At 38.9% G+C, this 22470-nt stretch overlaps 1 protein-coding gene across 2 annotated transcripts in view; it reads right to left on the bottom strand.

Moving 5' to 3' along the window:
• ehbp1 (EH domain binding protein 1) overlaps positions 1 to 22470 on the bottom strand; it is a 153409-nt gene that overhangs the window by 5299 nt on the left and 125640 nt on the right. For both annotated transcript variants that reach the window (XM_067366969.1, XM_067366970.1), the window contains exons 21-22: positions 4483 to 4582; positions 3443 to 3516 (exon numbers count right to left, since the gene is read on the bottom strand). In XM_067366969.1, the coding sequence (XP_067223070.1) occupies positions 3443 to 3516; positions 4483 to 4582 (174 nt within the window). The remainder of the gene's footprint in view (positions 1 to 3442; positions 3517 to 4482; positions 4583 to 22470) is intronic.

Below are 22470 nucleotides of genomic sequence, written 5' to 3'. Positions count from 1 at the left end.
TGCAACAGGCAACAAGTGTACCTGAATTTAAGTCGGCGAGTAATGATATCTACAGTATTAATATCTATAAAAAAAAACACAAAAACAAAACAAAGGTTGTTCCATATGTCATGCTATTTGGGGTTGGGTAAATTCAGATCTGAATATCTGGCACCCTTTTCAAAATTTAAAAGTGTGAATTTGAATTGAACTGGAATGACAGGAAGATCAATTAACTGAATTCCAATAAAAAAGAAAAATGAATGCATTCTGGGAAAATAACTATTCTTCAATTCTGGTTCAGAAAAGATGATTTGAACTTATAATTTATAAGATAATTTCAATCAATCAATCAACCTTCAAACGGTTTTAAACACTTTTTCAAATAAGTCTTTGCTAAGCCAACATTCAAAAGTTTGTTTTGATAAATTTTGCACTTTTAGTTTAAATTTAGTTAAAATTTAGTTTTGAATTTCAAATCATTTTAATTGTACTACTTCATATTCAAATGTCAATTTGAATGTAAATTCAAAATTAATGGGTTAGTTCACCCAAAAATAAAAATCCTGTCATTAATTACTCACCTTCATGTCGTTCCACACCCGGAAGACCTTAGTTTTTCTTCGGAACACAAATTAAGATATTTTTGATAAAATCTGATGGCTCAGTGAGGCTTCCATTGACAGCAAGTTAAAGGGATAGTTCAATCAAAAATGAAAATTTGATATTTATCTGCTTACCCCCAGTGCATCCAAGATGTAGGTGACTTTTTTTCTTCAGTCGAACGCAAATTATGATTTTTAACTGCAACCGTTGCCGTCTGTCATTCAAATAATAGCAGTGATTGGGAACTTCAACTATAACAGTAAATAAAACTTCCATAGACAAATCCAAATTAAACCCTGCGGCTCGTGACGGCACATTGATATCCTAAGACACGAAACAATCGGTTTGTGCGAGAAACCGAACATTATTTATATAATTTTTACCTCTAATACACCCCTATGTCCAACTTCGTTCAGCTTCCTGTTAGTGAGGTCAAAAAATGTGTTCTGAAGACGGAAGTGATGTCTCGCCCATATACTTCAATGAGCGCGAGACATCACTTCCGTTGTCAGAGCGCGATCAGACCTCACTAGCCGGAAGCTGAACGAAGTTGGACATAGTGGTGTATATTAGAGGTAAAAAATTATATAAATACTGTTCGGTTTCTCACACAAACCGATCGTTTCGTGTCTTAGGACATCAATGTGCCGTCACGAGCCGCAGGGTTTAATTTGGATTTGTCTATGGAAGTTTTTTCGACTCTTATTGTTCAAGTTCCCAATCACTGCTATTATTGGACTGACAGACGGCAGCGGTTGCAGTTAAAAATCATAATTTGCGTTCGACTGAAGAAAAAAAGTCACCTACATCTTGGATGCCCTGGGGGTAAGCAGATAAATATCAAATTTTCATTTTTGGGTGAACTATCCCTTTAACTTACACTTTCAAATGCCCAGAAAGCTACTAAAGACATATTTAAAACAGTTCATGTGACTACACTGGTTCAACCTTAATGTTATGAAGTGACGAGAATACTTTTTGTGCACCAAAAAAAAAAAAAACGACTTTATTCAACAATATCTAGTGATGGGCGATTTCAAAACACTGCTTCAAGAAGCTTCGAAGCTTTACAAATCTTTTGTTTCGAATCAGTGGTTCGGAGCGTGTGTCAAACTGCGTGAACCATTAAAATTTCGAAACACTTATGACGTAACGAAGCCTCGTTTACTGAAATCACGCGACTTGGGCAACTACTGATTCGAAACAAAACATTAAGTTGAACCACTGTAGTGTGGTATGGAACGACATGAGGGTGAATAATTAATGACAGAATTTTCTTTTTTGGGTGAACGAATCCTTTAAATTCTGCTACCTCAATTACTATACACTTATTTTTAGCAGTTAGTATGAAAACAAAACATTTAAGGACACCTCATGGAGAAACCAAATTCTTCTTGACATTTTGTTAAACAAAAGACACACAGAATGCTACCTAAACCTCTCCATGACATCTATACGAGCCTTCAGTATTACTCATCTCCAGGTCACACCGACTGTAGATTCTCCTCTGCACAGTCGTGGGGTCGAGGAGGGTGAGTATTTTCCTCTATCAGTGAGAGAGTGTGCACTGATATGGGAGAAAGTATGTGTGTGTGTCTGAACGCCTCAGCCGCTACACTTCCAATGTCATCAGCTGACCAAGCAAATCAGCAATTACCTGTCTGCATTGGCTGGGCGCGAGAGCCCGTCGGGGCTCCAAATAAGAAACTGATGCACGAACCTCCTCACCAGCAGCTCAGAACTATCTCTGACTCGCTTCAGAAACACCCTGACTCTGAATGCCAAGTGCTGGGCCTCATGGGAGAAAGAGAGAGAGAGAGCAAGGGAGATAAAGTGAGAGAGAGAGAGCGAGAAAATAACTGCGAGTGATAATTCAACAGGTAGCAGTGTGTGGACTGATAGGGTTGTTACAAGCAGCAGGGACTGAATTACCACTGCAGTGGACGGACCCTGTCACCCTTGCACATCCACACCAATATTTGGAACTCACTCCATGTTCGCTGATAAGTGGACACAAGGCCGAGGCACTTCAACATCTGAACGTTATTAGCTTAAGTTCTTGCTATCGGGCTCAGCATTTAGCGTTCAGTATCATTGCAACTCTCGGCTAGGAGGAATCTTTCCGAAACAAGACAGAAGCATGTCAAAATATTGAGATGAACCGTGCTGATCTGCCTCGGTGAAGCCCTGGAGGTGAAAAATTGTGTGGCGAACGGCAGCATCACAATATGGGGAGCTGTGCTCTCTGCTTGGCTATTCATGTCCACTGTCAACCTCTCCGAACTAATTAGAATTGATTTATGATGGATCAGCTAGCTTATCAGGTGCAGAAAGAAATTACCATGGCTAGCCAAGGGGTGAGAGGGTCACCATCGAATTGTAAAATCAATTTGCATTGATTGTAAAAGGTTCATTTTGCGAAAGAGGACACAGTCAAAGGGATTAAACTTAACCAGACAACTTTGATACCGCACAATAGGCTTTATTTTTTTTACTTTCCTTACCTGTCTGTATTACACACACTCAAAAAGCTTATAAACATGAGCGCAACCTCCGGCGCCCCGGGGTACATCACACAGATTTCATATTGATGTGGAAATGACATGTGCACTTGCGGCTGTAATACTTGCGAATTTGAGAGCAAATCATAATATCTTGTGAATTTGTAAGATCTTCATTACTAAAGGGCACTAAAACAATCAGTAATGTTTTCAAATCAGAGCTTGGTGGGCGGAGCCGTGCCGGTGGTGTCAAAGAACACGTCGCGGGCAGGTTTAATTAAGCAGGAGAGGATCTTTGTCTTTCACAGAGCACCTCTCAAATTATCCCCCCAAATCCCTCTTTCACTCCCTCTTACCTTCAATCGCCAGCATTGCCCTTAATTCTCGGTTCAGCAGCTCAAAGCGTCTCTCCAGATCGTGTTCCTTCTCCCTGGGCAAGTTGTAAAAGTTCATCAATATGTTAATTACTAAATCATTAAACACTTAAAGAAACCTTTAATAAACATTGATTCGTGAACTCGCCAACACCTTCCCTACCTCACATTAATCTACTGCAAATAAGCGATACACAAACCGGAACAGACTGGGCCGAGAGCGGGGAAATGGCGACGGGGGGAAAAAGCGGGCGGGCGGGCAGGTGGGGTATCACGCGGCAAATTAAATTTTGCCACTTTCAATGTATTGGAAATGAGCTAACTCTGTCCCTAATAGAATTTGTCCTTCACAGTCTGTTCAGTGACTAAAAAGAAATGAAAGAAAGAGAAATTATCAAGGCCCTTTTAATTGAGCACTTAAAAAGCCCTTTTCCAGTGATATAATGTGATTAGAATACTTCAATCTGCCATTTGTGAGAGCTTTGAAACTCTGTCTCTTTCTTCTCCTCCTCTCTCTGTCGCTCTTTATGCAGAATGAACAGCCGCCCAGATTTCTGTACGTCTCACTCTCACTTTTAAAGAAAAGGATGAAAGGTTTAAAAAATGAACATTATCATCTTTTGAGGCAAAAAATAACTGCGAAAGCAGTAAAAAAAAAAAAAAAGAGGGTAAATATGTGGGTTATTGTCATAATGGCTTCCTCTTTTAGATGAATGAAGTCATTTTTTCAATTCTTTTTTTGGTCGATCCAATTCTCATAATGGGTGGAATAATACAGTCTTTGAAATCACATTATTGCAGACGCGTCCGTACTGATATGCCGTTTTGTCCGCTTTACGGTGGAGGACCGCCGGGGGAGGGGTGAAAGTGAATGAGGGGCCCGACCTTCTGACTGGGCTCAGGTCTCTTGGGAAAATCATTTCAAGTGCGGGTCTCAACATATTATAGGTGTGTGTGCTCAGAGACCACTGCTTCCATTGGTAAGGGTGGGAGAGAGAGAGAAAGAGTAAACATTAACTCACAGTAGAGAGAGCTGATTCTGTCGGCGGATCAGAGCATTCTTCTTGTTGACCAGCGTGAACCATTCCTGCATCATGGATTCCTCCTCTTCCTTATTATTCCCTGAAGACACAAACATAGAAAAACAAAAAAGCATGTAAAACTTTATTCTAACATTCTTGTCATATTATAAACATCACTCTGTTGTAGGGGCTTTCAAACTAGGGTACGTTGATCAACAGTGGGCCGTAAGTGGGTGCTAGGAGGCCTGCTTCAAAAAAATAAAACTAAAATAAATTAATTAAAATAAAATAAAATAAAAGTCGTTTCTAAAGACTGGTCGGAAATCATCAGATTAAATCACAAATTATTTATATTCATCAAAAATTCCCACTAATTGCTCAGACACGCTAGATGTCTGTAGATATTAATTAGCCAACCATTCAAGTTCTTGCCAGTTACACCTCAATACAACAGTTTAATTCCCAAAGTCTCACTGCAGCCTTTAAACACACCCTAACAAAAAGGAACACACACACACACACACTTTTGACCGACTTTCTCTGGAACGGATAAGTTAAGCACTTTTCTCACACCTCCGAGTATAAAGTGCATCAAATGAGATTATCTGACAGGCTTTTCTCAACTGCGCAGACTGACACGCACGTTAGGAAGCCATCCAGATGTGTGTTCACTACCTACGTATTAGACACTTCACAAGGTACTTCCATTGTCAGTAAAACAGAGATGCCTCTGGATTAGAGCCGGATTAATGAAGGCTGGTTGGTTACTTTCCTCCACTGACTGGGATTAAAGCCTCAACTCCAGGTCTTTCTGCAGCTTCAGATGCGATCCAAAAGCACATGTCCTGTGCCTGAGGCCTACATGTGCGAATGCCGAACTCACGGTCGGAAACTACAGGTGCACATTGCTCAGGGGTTGAATGTATGACAGGTGAGAAACTCAATTACTCAGTTTAATTAGAATGGCAAAAATCAGCTGTTCAAGTTTAATGACACATGAATGAGTGTATATGAAAACTTTTTTCTTTAAAATTATCATTTTTATCAGGCTCCAATGTATAGGTTTCTACCTAAGTACCAGTACTTCTGATTGGGCTGAGGCTGGGATTTAGTGGGTTTGAAGTGAAAGAATTTGATGAACGTATACTATGAACGCACTCACTCAGTATCGTTATCTCATTTTTGACCGAGGTGGCTTTTAGAGTCTTTTTTAATGGAAGTCTTCATATATATCTGCATATCTGGAGTACAATGTACACTACTTCAAAAGTTTGGTGTCAGTAAGAGGTGAAATAAATAAATAAGGATGCATTAAATTGATCAAAAGTGAAAGTAAAGACATTTATGTTGCAAAAGCTTTCTATTGCAAATAAATGTAGTTCTTTTTTATTTTCTATTCAACAAAGAACCCTGAAAAAAAAATGGGTTCCACAAAAATATTAAGCAGCACAACTGTTTTAAGATTGATGATAATAACACGTTTCTTGAGCACCAAATCAGCATATTAGAATGATGGTAACACTTCATAATGGGATTCATTAGTTAACTACATTAGATTACATGAATTTACAATGAACAATACTTCGACAGCATTTATTTATCTTAGTTAATCTCAACATTTACTAATACATATTTAAGATCAAAAGTTGTTTCTGTTAACATTAGAGCACCATGAACTAAGATGAACATTTGTATTAACCAACATTAAAAAAGGATAATAAATGCAGTAAGAATATATTGCTCATTGTTAGTTTATGTCAGTTAATGCATTAACTAATGTTAATAATTGAAACCTTACTGTAAATTGTTACCAGAGTGATTAGCGAAGGATCATGTGACACTGAAGGCTGCTGAAAATTCAGCTTTGCCATCACAGGAATAAATTAAAAATTAAAAAGTCTAAAATAGAAAACAGTTATTTTAAAATGTAAAGCAGAAAAAGCCAGATTGATAACATTATGGGAGACAAAGATTTCACATTTTGAAGGTTTTGTCTGGCCAAGCTATGCCATCTCTTATTTGACCTCAGAAGGTATCAAAGGTAAGCAGACACTGTGGGGTTTGGTAGTTTGGGCCGTGGGGTAAACCGGTTAAGTGGGTTCAGGAAGAATGACTCCGATGTCAGTATTCTGAGCATTTTTGTGACACTAATTATGTCTTTGAAGAGGGATGAAAGAGGAGAAAAGATGAAAGATCCTTTAAGCTTATGTAATCACATCACCTACTCTATGCTCTTGTGATACCTGTCTGTTCCTGACAGCATCAACAACAGAATTAGCATCTGTACACAAACACGCTCACTCTTTTACTGATACGAGGACTTTAAGATCAACTTTTGTAGATCTTAAGATGAGAATTACAGTGACACACCATTAAATAAAGATCTCCGAGTCATCCTGGATGACTTTGATGTGCATCTACTGTAACTGTCTAGTGTCAAACACAAAGACAATTATACCTAGCAGTTATTATACTGTCAAAAAAAGTTTATTTAATCAATAAAGTATGAGAAGCATACTATATTGTGAATGCTGTGCAGTGGAGATTCATGACTATATTCACATTACAGCATGACTTTCAGAGTTTTATTGCTTTTTAAAAAAAAAAAAAAAGTGTTACTATATATTGAAAATAAAAGGATGCAAATTTTGTCGGAAAATAGCTTTTCAACTATATGATATAGTTGGTATGCAACAAAAATAACAACTGCTATGGATACTGTGTAGTGATATGGTGGACAGGTGTTATATGAACAGGAGTCATATATGTTACTATATTATGGATTTCAGCATGCTGTATTGACCAATCAGAAGCTAGGACTGGATCATGACAGTGTCTGTGTCTGTCTGTGTGCACGAAGCCATTACAAGGACGGGGTGGGGGTGACAAAGGGCGGATCTTCAATAAGTGTCTGATGTGGGAACTTGCACCTCGGATCTTTTTTCCATCACGCTGTTGCTTGGCACCATGTGACTGTGACGCTGGTCATGTGAGAGAGACAAATCCGCTAGCCACAACAAAGCCAGCGGCTGCCCCCGGTGGGACGACGGCCCTGTCACTCATCCCCACCAAAACTCCCCAGCCCTCCACCAGGGGAGCCGCTCTCATGTCTGCCAGTGCCAGATGTGTGAAATTTTGCATTTGACGACAACGCAGAGTAGATGGGAGGGGGGAAAAAAGAGGGGGTCCGGGATTTAGGAATCAAGCCTGGATTATTGTAGTCAACTTTTAAATAGTGCAGCTCGGAAGGGATAAAGTGTGCAGTGACAGGTCATTGTAGCGACGCACAGTCAAATGAAACAAGCAAATAATAAATGGTAATATTAAGCTTGTGTGACATTGTAAGGGAATGACGGATTAGTAGCCGCATCCCGGAGGCCATTGCCTGAGCTTCAGCACTGACAGAGCCCTGACAGCATGAAAGAAGTCCTCGCTTTACCACTAAAACAAATAAAAGGCACAAAAACACTCTTCCATACACATTCTACAGTGCCAACACTTAAACTATGACCTTTGCTGGGGACGACCCAAATAAAGGATGGCCTGAAATTGCGAAAAGAACAAAGCAAAAATAAATAAAGTTTTTCTTTTCTTTTTATATTTAATTTAAATTAATCTGATTTGAGATAATGTAAGATCACATTTTAAAAAAATGCCACAACAGTTTACAGTTTAAACCAAATCACATTTTTTTATAGTGTCAAAGCTTAGACAGAGAATGCAGAGCCTTTTTAACCACATTTCTTTTATTTCTGGGTGCTGGTTGAGCACTTTTTTCCCTTCTAATTTTCATTTTAGAAAGTGTGTATTTCTGTACTGATTAACTAAAATAATAAAATTAACTTAAAGGACTGAAATGGTTGTTTTCTTGTAAATTATCTATTAAATTCTATATAATGTAATATAACAAGAAAACACAGGTTACACAATTTACATTTGTAAGATACAAATAATAAAGAAAAGTTAACAAATTAATATCACTTTTTTAATTATACAAATAATTATGGTAATACTTTATAATAAGGTTCATTAGTTCAACATTAGTTAATGTGTTTACTAACATGAACTAACCAAGAGCAATACATTTATTACTGTATTTACTAATCTTGGTTAACATTAGTTAATGAAAATACAGTTGTTCATGTTAGTTCACAGTGCATTAACTAACGTTAACAAGATTTTAATAATGTATTAGTAAATGTTAAAAATTAACATTAACATTAACAAAGATTAATAAATGCTGTAGAAGTGCAGTTCATTATTTGCTCATGCTAACTAATGTAGTTAACTAATGAGCCTTATTGTAAAGTTTTACCTAATTTTAATTCTAATAATTTTCCTATAATAATTGTTTCATGATTTGACAGAACTTCAATTAAAATTATTTATTTTCTCCAGAGAACTGAATACATATTTTTTTTTAAAATAAACAGAACCTGGTTTCCTAGCTTTGGCGGATCACTCCCAATTGAATTCACTTTACAAAACTCGAAAGAGAGACCTTCACACACCCTATAGTCCACACATACACGAGCAAGAGAGGGCTACAGGGGCCAGGCTCGTCTGGTAGGCCCGAGGGCCTGTGTCCATGGCAGGGTGATCTGGGCCCTGCAGCCGAATCAGATTAAGATAGTCATCTCAGCCACTGTTGCATTCAAAACAGATAGCATTAATGAAATCCTTACACATTTCACAATCTGCCCCTCTTCCCTGCTAACCTTTAGTGATTATTTACTAACATCTACAGCACACACACACACAGACAAAACAAAGATTCATGTGAATATATATAAGTTATATCAGCTAGACTATAGCTATAAACAGACATACACCTGTTAGATTTCAAATTTACCCTAAATGGCTCCAGGCATGACTGTCATGAGTCCAAATTTTCAATTAAATATCTGAGCTGCTTTAGCAACTGGTTATAAAAACCACATCTTGATATTTGGGAAACATTATTGTAGAAGATCTTTCCAAAAGTTGCCAAAATGCTTAAATAAGATTGTTTTTCATTTTCAAGGCATGTAATTAGGCTAAATGCTGTGAATAGCAAATTAATTATGTGAATTGAAGGTTCTATTTTTTTTTTTAAATTAGAACCTTATTTAGATATTTACAGAATGATAAAAAGCAAATAACTCTGAAGTAAACCTCCGCAACAGGGGGATTGTTTTGCTTGGCATTTTGTTTAATTACAAAATTCCCCCTCATTTGATTTAGATAAAAATCTTTCTAAAGCATTAAGAAACCAGAACAATTACAAATTAATCCTGAGTCCTGCTAAGAGCTGGGTGTCTTTACTGAAAGAGAGAGAGAGAGAGAGAGAGAAAAAAAAAACAGACTGGGGGTGGAGAGAAGAGGCCATAAAGAAAAGAAAAAGAAAAGAAATATATTAAACCCTGTGATCACAGCGAGCTCTTCTCATTTCTTATCCACCCGTTTTCTGTTTAATCCAATACCCAGTAATCCAATTTGTCTATCGGAGTTTGAAGGGGAAGATCTCCACTCCTCTGCCACTCAGTCACTTTTTGAACATTTACGATTTATTTTAAGTGGGCTGACTCTGCTCACTCATTCATTCTGTGTGTCTGACTGCCGTTTCCCTCTTTTTTGTTGTCAGGAGTTAAAAATGCATGAAAAAGAGAGGGAGAGACAAATAAATATAAGTAAAAGGGGGGAATGAACAAGATGAATCTCGTGCAATTGAGAGGAAGCTCATTAAGGCCCAGTCAGGGAGTCTTTTTGAATATGCATGAAGGCAATAATCAGATCTTCACTCGTCACTGAAGGAGAGAGCGGTGAGAACAAAAGGATTGATTTAATTACTCTGAGTGGGTCTGCAATGTGGAGAAGTCTTGTTAGCGTCGGCTGAAAGGGCCGCGCTCGCCTTGCGCTGCTCTGATGGAAGGTAGTTTAGCTTTAACCACAATACCTAATCTCAGGATAAAGCCCCGGCCATTGTGCTTTAAGACGCCCATCACTAGTTTCAAAATGGACCGAACACATTTTCTCTTGTTTAAGCCAACCTAGTTAACCACTAACCTTTTCCCCTGTTTGCTATTTATCTGGGGATCAGCCTCTTTAGGTGACCAAGACATTTAAAAATCAGAGACGTGTAGAAAACGGAGATCTACAAAAGCTTAAATTTACTCTGCAGAAGCAACGGTTAATTATTTCGAGATTAAAATAGAATTAAACCACTTAAAGAATATTATCCAAATAACTAAATGACAAAAAAAAAAACCAGTATTAAATCACTTAAATCTTCCAAGTGGAAAATTTTAATATGTGCACTGATCAGATTGTGCGTTTAAGGAAACACATTATCAATTCGTGATCACAGACTGACATATTTGAGTTAATGGAACATGAGCAGTCAAAGCGCATTACAATTTAATTCCTCGTAAAGTGTCCCGTCACTAGGTTTTCAATTGCCACCGGTATTATTGACCTTCGGTTGCTTGCTTTGCGGCTTATGAGGAAGGATTCATAAGCGGAGCGGCCTTACAGCGAGGATAGAAGAACCGCAGGAGGAAAACAGGACCGCTTAAGTCGCCCTTAATGACTGAAAAGTCTTGGCTATACATACACCGTTATCATACATCCTTTCATGTAATTGTTTGAACGTTCAGTGCGGGGCTGACAGAAGATAGTCTGTACCTTAATACTCGTCTCTCACCCGCCCCTCAGCGCTGTTAACACAAACAACTCCTCTGCAAACACCCCAGTCCCCCAGCTAATACCAGACACCTCTCACTTTATGTCGAGTTTGGCAGGGGCAAAACAAACAAATGGCAGATAATAGATTTTTTTTTAAAAATGTTCCCCTTCTTATACACAAATTGGAATATAGTTTTCATTTTTTACTTAATATTTAAATTTAATTTGCATACCCATCAAAAATGGTTCTATTACTTTAAAGCATTTTTTTTTTTTTTTTTTTTTTTACATGGGGAGTAACAGTGGAGACTATATAAATTTTAGCCTGCCTGCCTGAGTTAAGCACCAGGAATCACAAATATGTCCATCTCTGTCCGCAGCCCCCTACTCTATTAAACTGTGTTTGTATTCCACCCTTCTTTTTAATCAATAAACATTATCACAGACTGACAGACTATCAGCTAGTGTTGGCCGTTCTTTGCTCCTTAATCCCTGGGCCGCCTGTCCACTATCGCAGCTTCACGATGAGCGTAACAGCCAAGACAGGCAGTTTACATTACAAAACAACAATTACAGCCCTCTTCACAATAGCACTCGCAATAAATAATGATGCAAAATGACAGAAGAGTGGAAAACAGATGAAAAATATGCTTGATGGATGAAACAGTTCCGTACATTTCCATACAGTGCTTGAGTTTTTGTCTTTACATTTATGCATTTGGCAGATGCTTTTATCCAAAGCAACTTAAGCTGCATTCAAGGTCTACATTTTATTCCTGGGAATCAAACCCATGATCCTGCCATTGTTGCGCCATGCTCTAGTGTTTGAACTTATAGGAACAATATTAGATTTGATCCTTTTTTTTAATACTGTATAGTCTAATCAAATGCAATCTCTTATGACACACATGGTTTGAATTACAAATAATATTATCTTAAATATATATCATATTATCTTATGTATAAGATAATATTATCTTTATATATATATATATATATATATATATATGCACTTGTTGCATTGTACACTCCAAAAAATGCTGGGTTAAAAACAACCCAAGTTAGGATAAAAATGGACAAACCCAGCAAATGGGTTGTTTTAACTCAGCAGTTGGGTTAAATGTTTGCCCAACCTGCTGGGTAGTTTTATTTAAGTCAACTATTGTTTAAAAATTACTGTATTGCTTGCTTAAAATGAACCCAAAATATGTTGGAAATGAACATTTATTAATAAGTTTAATAAATGAACATTTATTAATAAGTTTAATGAATAATAATTAAACAATAAACATTTATTAAATTGCTTATTTCTAGTAATTGTGTGTCTGATTTTTAATTTCCAACCTATTTTGGGTTCATTTTAAGCCAGCCATATAGTAATTTTTAAACAGTAGCTGAGTTAAATAAAACTGCCCAGCACATTGGGCAAACATTTAACCCAACCACTGGGTTAAAAGAACTCAATTGTCGAGTTTGTCTATTTTCAACCCAACATTTTTTAGAGTGTATATGCAACAAATAAAGCTCTGAATATAGGATGAGGGCGACAATATAAATGTAAATAGGCTACTAGATGGTAGATATTGAACGTGCCAGTAAGTAAAATGAATGTAAATCAACAGTTTGTACCCAAGTAAGGGGTAATAATACCAATTAAATGAACTACTAATTAAAAAAAATATATTTGCTACACATACATATATATATATATAGATCTATATCTACATATATATACATCAACCAAGTTAAGATTAAAACGCAGGTGTAAACAAACAACAACAAAATAGATATAATATGACCTTCAGGGTGAAACACAGGAGCCAGAGGTCCTCTCCTTTCTTTCTTATTTTGACAAATACTATCATTTCACTCTTTCAACCACTTTAAACCTGCTTTTGGGAGCGTTGAACACAGGGGCAGAATCAAGGGCCTATGGAAAAAGCTGAGTACTTCAGGTAATTAAAGCTGGGTGAGTGGCAGATGAGAGCGGTAAAAAAAAAAAGATCACCTGGTGAAGCCTCCGAAAAGGTGTTTCATTAAAAGCCTTTTACCATACAAGCACGGCACAATGTGGGGACGCTGTATTTTACCACTTGTGCTCAACAGGCCCTCAGAGCAGCGACTCGGATGAGAGCAGAAACCTATCCCGGTTAATAATCTCATAACAAAAGCTAAAAGACATCATCCTATTAACTAGTGGTCTCCAGCGCTAATGCGAGGCACTGCCCTGTGCCTCTGTATAGAGAACGCAGCTATTAAAAAGGAGTGTGTGAACAGCCGGCAGGAGACTCCGTCAGACCCGGGCCCTCTTTCACCCTTTATCTGTCCCCTCTTGTTCGGGAGCTGTTATTGATATCATGAAACTCAGCGTCAACACTGGTCAAAAATTAGAATTTTGGGAATCTTGTTTTAACGGAAACGTATGAGACGAGAACACTGAGGTCATTTCTGTTTCGCGATTTAGATATCGTTCGATTCTCTGCAATAACTCGGAAGGAGGAATGCAAGTGACACCTCCCCCTTTCCCTCCAGCACCTCCAACTCCTTGTTGCACATTTTACCTTTTTTCTTTTCTTCTTTCCTCTGTCCTTTCTTTCTCAGGGGGAATATTAAATGAGTGAGCCGACTGAAAGGCACTGAGTCGCTGACACAAAAAGCGTTAAAAATTCTCATTTGGTTGTCTTTATTTTGCTAGCGCCATGTGGTCCTTGAAGATGTTGAAAACACGGGAAGCAGAGGAAAGATCAGAGCCGGCTCATTAGCATTGGGACAGAACTGGAGAGGCAGCGGTGTATAGTGGGCCCTACTCCAGAGCTCCAGTGAGAGCGGTTGGTGGTAAGCTCCCTGTTTCATTGTGCTTTTGTCTTTCCTCTGGGTCTACCTCACAGCGGGGAGCAACGCTAGCCTTAGGTTACACAGGGAATTATGGGAAAAAATTATTTTGACCAAGGTGGAGAGGACTCAGACATTGTCAGACATAGGCTTTGTGGGTAAAGATGATGTTCTTGGCGATATGACAGAGAAGGTGTAAATGATTCTTCTTCAAAGACTCCATCATACTCGTACTGAATCCACTCTCGGCGGTTCAATCTACTCATACAGTCTGAAAGAAAATACCCTACAGACCAACATGTTCTCTGAAAATCATACTTCAGTGCAAACCTGCAATAATTATGCAGAAAATGTTAGACTAGATATCATTTATTAGCGTGCAATTAGGGAAAAATATGTGAACTATGCTACACATTTTAGCCCAAATTTGGTTTGGTCATGATGACAGTATCCATACTGGCTGACGAAATGCCTCATGTTTTGATGGAAAGAGAAAAACATCAGTTCTAACCCGTCTCCATCTCACCCCTGCCTTCCCCAGTCGTAGTGAAATGGATAAAGGTCTAGTTGGATGGGTTTATCGGGTAAATCCTGCTGGTTGGCCTGCTATCTTGGATGATGACCCTGAAGAATGTCAACAGCTCATTTCCCCAAAGCTGGAAGGAGTCACCATGGAAGTCATAATCTGCTCCTCTGCAAAGCCCTTGATTCAAATACCAAATCTTTCCATCTTTCCAAATATATATTAACAGGAATCGTCCACTCCTGCGCACCCATAACACTTATCAAGATCTGAGGAGGAATCGCTTGGTACTAAATACTCCAGCTTTCAATTTTATAGAACTGTCTTTTGTTGTCATGCCTTCATACTGAGACAACATTAATTGACTTGAGAAGGTCTGACTGCAAACCTTGATCACTTATAAAAATGAGTAATATTATTAATATAAAACACTATTATTGTAAGAGTTCCTGACTGTAGCTTAAAAAGTAAAGCATGGCACTAGCAACACCAAGGTTCAATTTTTAAGGGCTGATCAAATGTATAAATGAGAATATGTAAGTTACTTTGGATAAAATGTGCAAAAATATTAAGTTTTCACCTACTATAACTGCTTGCTTGTCATTGGTTAAAATCTTTGAACTTTTTTTTTTTTTTTTTTGCCTGAAATATTCACACAAACCCTGCATTTTCTGTTCTTACCAACAGGACGACAGCGACAGCATGAGACACCAGAGTGATTTTTTTGGCCATGTTGACGGGGGTCATCTGCTTGAAACTAACTGGCCTCCAAAAAAAAAACCAAGGACCAGATGTTACCGAAATGATCAACAACCAAAGCAACAATAGCTACAGGGGGAGGGAGAGAGCAGCATAAATTAATGGCTGATTTCTCTGGCTTTGATGGAATTAGCGGTACTTCTTTTCTCAATGTGCCATGTGAATGTCCTTGCGTTAAACGTTTTTTTCCCCTATTCTTTTTTTCTCTCTCTCTCTCCTTTTCTCCTTTTTTGACAAGTAAGGCCACCCAGCAGAAAGCAACTGATGCAAAACCCCCAAGTAATCCCTGTGTTTATCTCTCCACTGTGGTAAGTCTGAACACAGACCCCATTATCTCACGGATTTGAGCAAACTTTCATTTATTTGTTGGCCTTGGGTATTCTTTCTTCAACTTCGATGCCTGAGTTTAGGATCCCCTGATTCCCCTATTCCAATGTAAATAGATTTGCATAGTGTCACAATGCATCTAGCCGAGGTACTGATTAGCTGACAGAGGGGAGGCCTGTTTGCAAGGGTGGGGGGACCCCAGTAGACATGTACATGTAAAAAGGTGCCTTCCAGGAGGGAGCAGTGAGCACATACATATGCATCTGTGATTGCATGAAGCTTCTCAAAATCTCCACAGAGCCAAATGGAAAAGGGCTGCCTGCCCCCATCTCTTGCTCTTGGACCAAAAACTAACGATGTTGAGTTGACTGCACCTGAAATAACTGCTAAAACTGACACAAATGGACAACTTCTTGCGTATTTTCTCAGTAATTTTATGATTTGTAGGCATAATACACAAAGAAACAAGACGTTAAGATGACATGCTTTAGGAATTTACTCACCTTCAAGTTGTTCCAAACCTGACTTTGTGCTGAACACAAAAGAAGATATTTTGAAGAAAGTTTCTACTGTTTTTATCAATATGATGAAAGTCAATGGGGTCCAAAACAACACTAAATTGACAAAAAACAAACCAACAGATTTTAAAAAATTTTTTTTAAATCTTTTTTGTGTTCCACAAAGAAAAGAATTTTCATTTTTGGGTGAACTATCCCTTTATTGGCTATTCAGCATGCAAATGTAATTAGTTTTTATTTATATGATGAAACATTATATTACATAGCATGAGCAATAATGCTTACAAGGACTTTATAGATGCTTTTGACAATAATCTTGTGGGTCGCCAGATGTCAATCGTTTGCAGTTACAGTGAGCTACAATAGATATTTAACTAGCATTAAGCAAAGAAGACAGTCTTGGCACCACCTATTCGAAACGCAAGTGTTTTGGTAAGACATTAGTGTGCGTTAAGGACAGGGCTGTAGCCGTTTAGGAGTATCTCTGTTATCTCATCTACTTAGGACCTGCTCTACCTCTCTGTTTACATACTAGAGGTGTGAAATTCTGGGGGGTTATCAGGGTTTGAGCAACACTCCATTTAGATTCACACCGAACCCTGAGAGATGCTGAAATGGCTACCTGTAGAGACGACAAATTAGCACAAGCAGCAAGGCCCCGTCAACACCTGCAGAATGTTTTTCTTACTAATATATGATTTGCTTTTATTTGCTTAATCCGTTTTCCAAGTAAACGTCTGAGCAAACGATTGCGGAGGGTGAAACACATCTGCTGGCCCCCTAGATTTCAGCCTTTCGGCTGACTGTCAAAAGCATTTAAAAGTCCCTGTTATCATTATTTAACAGACGTTCCAGCTTGTGCTAAGTAATATTATGGTGCATCATATAAAAGAAGATATTTTGAAAAATGTCTCAACCAATTTTATTCAAACAATCAATGTCAATGGGGTCCAAAACAACATTGTAGTCCTCTGACTTTCATTGTAAGGAAGGAGTGACACTTTCTAAAAAATCCATACAGGTTTGGAATGACATGAGGGTGAATAAATGAATTCTCATTTTTGGGTGAACTATCCCTTTAAGGTCAAAAAGTACAACAAGATAGGAGAACAAACGTGACATGGCTTGGAGTAAAAGAAAACGGGTTAGTTGAGTGCAGAGGTGCAACTCCCTCTGCGTTGTAGTCATTTCCCTCCTGCAGTGTGCCTTTGCATAATTTGCCCCTCCTCCCCCATTAGAGCGGTCGGCTCGTCTCCCCGGGCCATGTGTTAGAACAAATTTGAGCAGTGTCATATTGCACGTATTTCAACAAGGCCAATACGGTTCCCGCCCAATTTGCTTAATGAATTAAGCTGAGGAGAGTAATGGATGTGCTAACACTATTAGCCGCCCTCCACACATCTGCATTGTCAATTCTGGCGTTTTCTTTTCTCCCCCTCTCTAACCCTCCCATTTTTTCTCTCTCTTTCTTTCCTCAGGTTTGCTTAAGGACAAATTGATAATGGGTCTCCTCCCTACAGTAACTATAAAAAGTAGCTTCCCTCGCTATCTCTCTATCTCTACTAAGCGGCTAACAGCAGAACAATAGCATTTAAATGGTCATTTCCATTAGCTCAAATGAGCTGTTTTGGGTGTCGTTAGCGTGTTTTAGCATGCTAAAGGTGGGCTGGGGAGAGAGGCCATGTGCTGATAAGGTTCAGGTAGTACGCTAGAGGAATGTGTAGCCTAGAGAGGCCCATACAAAGGGAAATGAACAACAACTGAGCTAGCATAGCAGGGCTGTTAGCACGTGAATGCCCCTAATTACAGGCCAACCCCGCGTCATTACACTTAATTGTAAAGTGTGTCTTAATCAGTTTCCATATGAAAAGGTCTATTAATTAAGTGCATGACTGAAATTCAATTATGTTGTCAGGAGACAATTTGTAAACCAAATAATGATCAATTATGCAAACAGAGTCCCACGCACCCAAACTGTTCTGCTAAGCCTTTTTCACACTGAGAACTTCTCTGAAAAAATCAAATTTAATAAAATTAGAAACAAATTTAACAACAACACATTTACTGAGTGACAATCAAAAGCCCAACTTAAAGAAATACTTCAAATGTTAGACCTGTCCGAATCGAAATATGAGATTTCTTTGCCTAAATATGTGGCAAAGAAATTTTCATTGAACAATAGTGCATGTGTTTGGTGTTGCACATGTGGGATTCAAGTTCAAATCTGGCCTGCATCACACAACCGATTCCCGTCTCCTTTCTACCATCCTCTACTTAGAGACAAAAATCCAATAAAAATAAAAAAGTCAGACAAACACACCAGTGCCACAAAAACACAATAATAATAAAAAAAAAAGCCCAGCAGATCATTGAGGTCTTGGCTGGCGTTGCGGAGAATGGCTCTCTGTTTTTCAGCGCGTATGGAGCCGCAGTGGCACGGCACTAGCTGCTTTTGGCTGGGTCTTACTGGAATGGCAGTCAAAGGGGGGGTGGAGATGAAAAGGCCTCAAGATGCTTCAATAAAGGGGAGATTATAATAAGCGCCATCATTGTGCCCCTTTTGAAAATGTTAATCAGGCATATCACTGCCTGCCTGCAATGCCACATGTAGCAGCGTTTAACTTAACTTCACACCAACAATTTAGAGGACAGCAAGGCCACTGCAAAACACATTGGGGGGATGAAAGAGAGGGTTAGAGGGAAAGGGAAAACAAATGAGGATGGAGAGGGAGCGCTATGACAGCGACTCATCAGAATTTCCATGCCGTTATAAAAATCTAAATTACATGTCTCACAATGCAGGCCGTATCTCCTGCAACCAACAAACCCTTCCCCCCGACACCCCCCTCCGCAGACACTATCCACCCTGTGCGTTTTATCTTAAGATTCTCAGACAATGCCTGGAGGATCCCCTTCTCTAATCTTCCTTAAAATCCCCTTTCATCCAACTGTTAAAGAATGTTTGAAAGCCTGACACCAGACCAAAAAAAACCCTCTTCACATCTGGGAAAAGCTTTCGGAGGGAGGGGTCGCTGGTTGGGGGTTTGAATGTGAAGTCAATGCAACTTAACTAATTAAATTGTTTTTGCCTCTCGAACATTCAAACGGCCTCAGAGATTAAAAAGGGCTGATGTGAGGCGATTTTCTTCTCGCTTACAGCGATCATCACAATAAACTGGACAAACGCAAGGAGAAATAACACTCATTTGGTTTAATACAAGAGTAGCACTAATGTCTTACATCATGCATTAATTGAGGCTAAAGGTCTAACCTGTTGATATTAGGTAGCGAGAACACATGACTTCACAAAGGCGATCTATGCTGTGCACGTAACGGTCCGGTGAGAATTAAAACCAGTGAGAAGAACAAAGGCCGCAAAAGCCAGTAGCCGAAAACGGACCATTCTGATGTTAACCAGCTCTTGAAGTCGAGCACATAGTCCAGCACTAAACCTGAATAGGCAGTCACCTCCTGATCCAGCGCTGGCCTTTGGTCGTGCCGATAAAAGCCATCCTTATGAGCCGAATTCCTGCGTTTGTCTCCAGGCTTACTTTTCCGCTACTCACGGCGCACGCTTAGCAGGAAGGCTAAACGAGGTCTTTGGTCTTTAAAATTAGAGTGGACAAGCTACCGAACTAGCATGCAAATCCCATGGAGAAGAAAGAATAGGACAGAGGGAGAAGAGGGAAAAAAAGAGAATTGAAAGAGAGACAACAGAAGAAAGAGAACAGCAGAGAGGGAGAGAAAAAGAGTTTGCGATTACACCGATAGAACCTGGTGCGTGCCGATTGCGCGAGACATCACAAAACCCGTCTCGTCCCCAGAACCGGGGCGAGTATTATGCTCTAAACACTTTTGCTTCTCTTACTGCGGAAAGATTATACTGGTTATCCTATTAATGCAGCTGAAATGCCATTCTAGTGTCTTTAAGCTCTTGCATAGGAGGTCAAGAGGACTATGCCACCGCTTACAAGCATGCTGTGGATGTAATCTTCCCAAAGTTACAATAATTAATGTTAAGCTTCTTTAGCAATACGTTTCTGAAAGAACTTGCCTGATAATATACTTAAAGCTGTGTTAGCTGTTAGCTGTTGTCTGAGCTCGGAGACCATTTCCCCATGCGACTCACGTAGCCAAGCTTAAATCTTTAGTCAAACTAAGGGGCTGGTTACAAGCATGTTGCCTTAGCCACACGAGCAATTCCATTTCAGTCTTGGCGGAGCTGAGATCTATAAACGCAGACACTCAAGCAATTATTTCTGCATGGCCAACACTGCCTTGGAATGCGGGCTGGGAGAATTAATGTGGGAAAGCTGAGGGGGGGAAAAAGTAAAAAAAAAAAAAAAAAAAAAAAGGGACTGACGTTTTGAGACTAAAATATAAAAAGGTGCACATCCGTGAAGAAGCCTGGAAGAGGACGGCCACGTCGCCGAGAATAAAACAAACATAACGGGCCTCTTCTGACATGTCTGTTTTTGCTGGCACAGACTGTGATGGCTTGTCTGTAAACTGCATTAAGCTGATGATATCCGTCTTGTATGAATTTCTGTGACCGCGTCGGAGAAAAGGAGAAAGGATTAGCATGCAATAAAACCTGTGTCAATCTTATCAGACTCAAGTGCAATTTTTAAACATATGTTAATCTCACCTAAAACTCATTCTTTCCCTTTGCTTTTTTAAAAATCTCTTATCGAGAACTCTGTAGGTGTGTGGGTTTTAGAGCGCCTTTAAATGCCATTATTTTCATAATTGCGTTCATTGTTGCAGGTTATAAAGCAATTTGAAAATCATATGTGTGCATAAATGCATGCTGAGCAGATGTCAGGGAGATGCATTCAGAGGGTTGCTGAATATCAAAAGCCGAGCAGATAACATTTACACACATTTCAATGCTGCGCGCTGAAAAATTTCAATGTGATTCGGGACGGTATTGTGCTCGGACAGAATGGTGAGCGCGCGAATAGCTCTCCTCTTTCACTTTTGATTTTGCGAAATGTTCAAAATTGATATATTTAGAAAATCGGGTGACAATAACATATTTAGACGTAATTCCGGGGATGTGGCTAACTGAGGTAATGGTTGAGCTGCTGGTGAGATGGGCATAGAAGCCTGTGTGTGTGTGTGAAGGACACTGCTCCCTCTGGTGTGGGAATAACAAGTTCATTAGGCAGGAGCCACCACAGGCCTCTGCCCTCCCCCGAGCGTTCTGCGTCCCGTTTACGGCCTCCTAGCCCATCAGCGGCTGCATCATTAGGGCTCTGCCATAATTAAGAGCTGTTAGAAAGTGAATTCTCCAACTGCAGATTAGAAAATTAAACTATTTACTGATTACATATTAATAGAAGACAACAATGGCAGTCGCCATAAGCTTGGAAGGCAACCAAGGAATACATCTGTGTACTTAATTACCATAAACAATGGTTGCATGGAAATAGAGTTTTATACGCATTCCCTTCTGTAATACGCCTGATATCAGAAGACACTTGACAATTCGTGTTCAATTATCTCCATTCTTTAATGTGCTGTGAACTGCACACAGTAAATAAATTAACCAGCCCAATTACTGTGAATTCATCTGGGAAACAAACGCAAAAAACCAGCAGACTAAGGCAGAGCGTATAATGAGGTGGGGAGGGGGATATCAGGGATCACGAGTAGTTCTAAGTACAGTTTTTATATGTATGTAAATATAACTTTATATGCTTGTATATGTGTGCAATAAACATCTGTATGCATATATATTATAGATGTTTTTTTTAAACGTCTATATATATATCATGACTTTAATTATTTGCCTATTTTATATGTATGTATGTACATATGTATGTATCTATAGTGTCCACCATATAGTATGGTTGGAGGAAACATGTGTATGTATAATATATATATATATAAATTTAGTTGGTTGTAATATTTAAGTAATTATCTGAATAATGCAGACATTTCAAGTGATAAGAAAATCATCTGAGGAAAAACTGAGGAAAATCTTCCCCACTTTTTTTTTTTTTTTACAATATTTTAAAGAATAAAGTGCAACACAGCTTAGTAGTCATTTTAAATTCAATATGTGTATGTTGAGCATAACATAACCTGGTTTGTTTTGTGTGTATTTGACTATAGAAGCAGTTACTGAAGATCATGTTGTCTGAACCTGACAGAGGCGTGAATTCACCTGTTTGCAGTACTGAAATGCGTGCACTGGCTCAGACAGGTAAGCACATTAAGGTGAGAATCGTACATGAGGTCTGGTGTGTAACGGTGCCTCTTATTTCTGTGTGTGAGTGTAAATCTTGCTGAAATGTCTGGTTTGGTTCTCCACCTGCTAGGGCATTCAAGCCATTTATCATTCAGAGCGAGAAAAAAACC

The sequence above is a fragment of the Chanodichthys erythropterus genome, chromosome 18 (genome assembly GCF_024489055.1).
Source record: "Chanodichthys erythropterus isolate Z2021 chromosome 18, ASM2448905v1, whole genome shotgun sequence".
Classification (NCBI taxonomy): domain Eukaryota; kingdom Metazoa; phylum Chordata; class Actinopteri; order Cypriniformes; family Xenocyprididae; genus Chanodichthys; species Chanodichthys erythropterus.
This window is presented reverse-complemented; position numbering and strand designations above follow the sequence as displayed.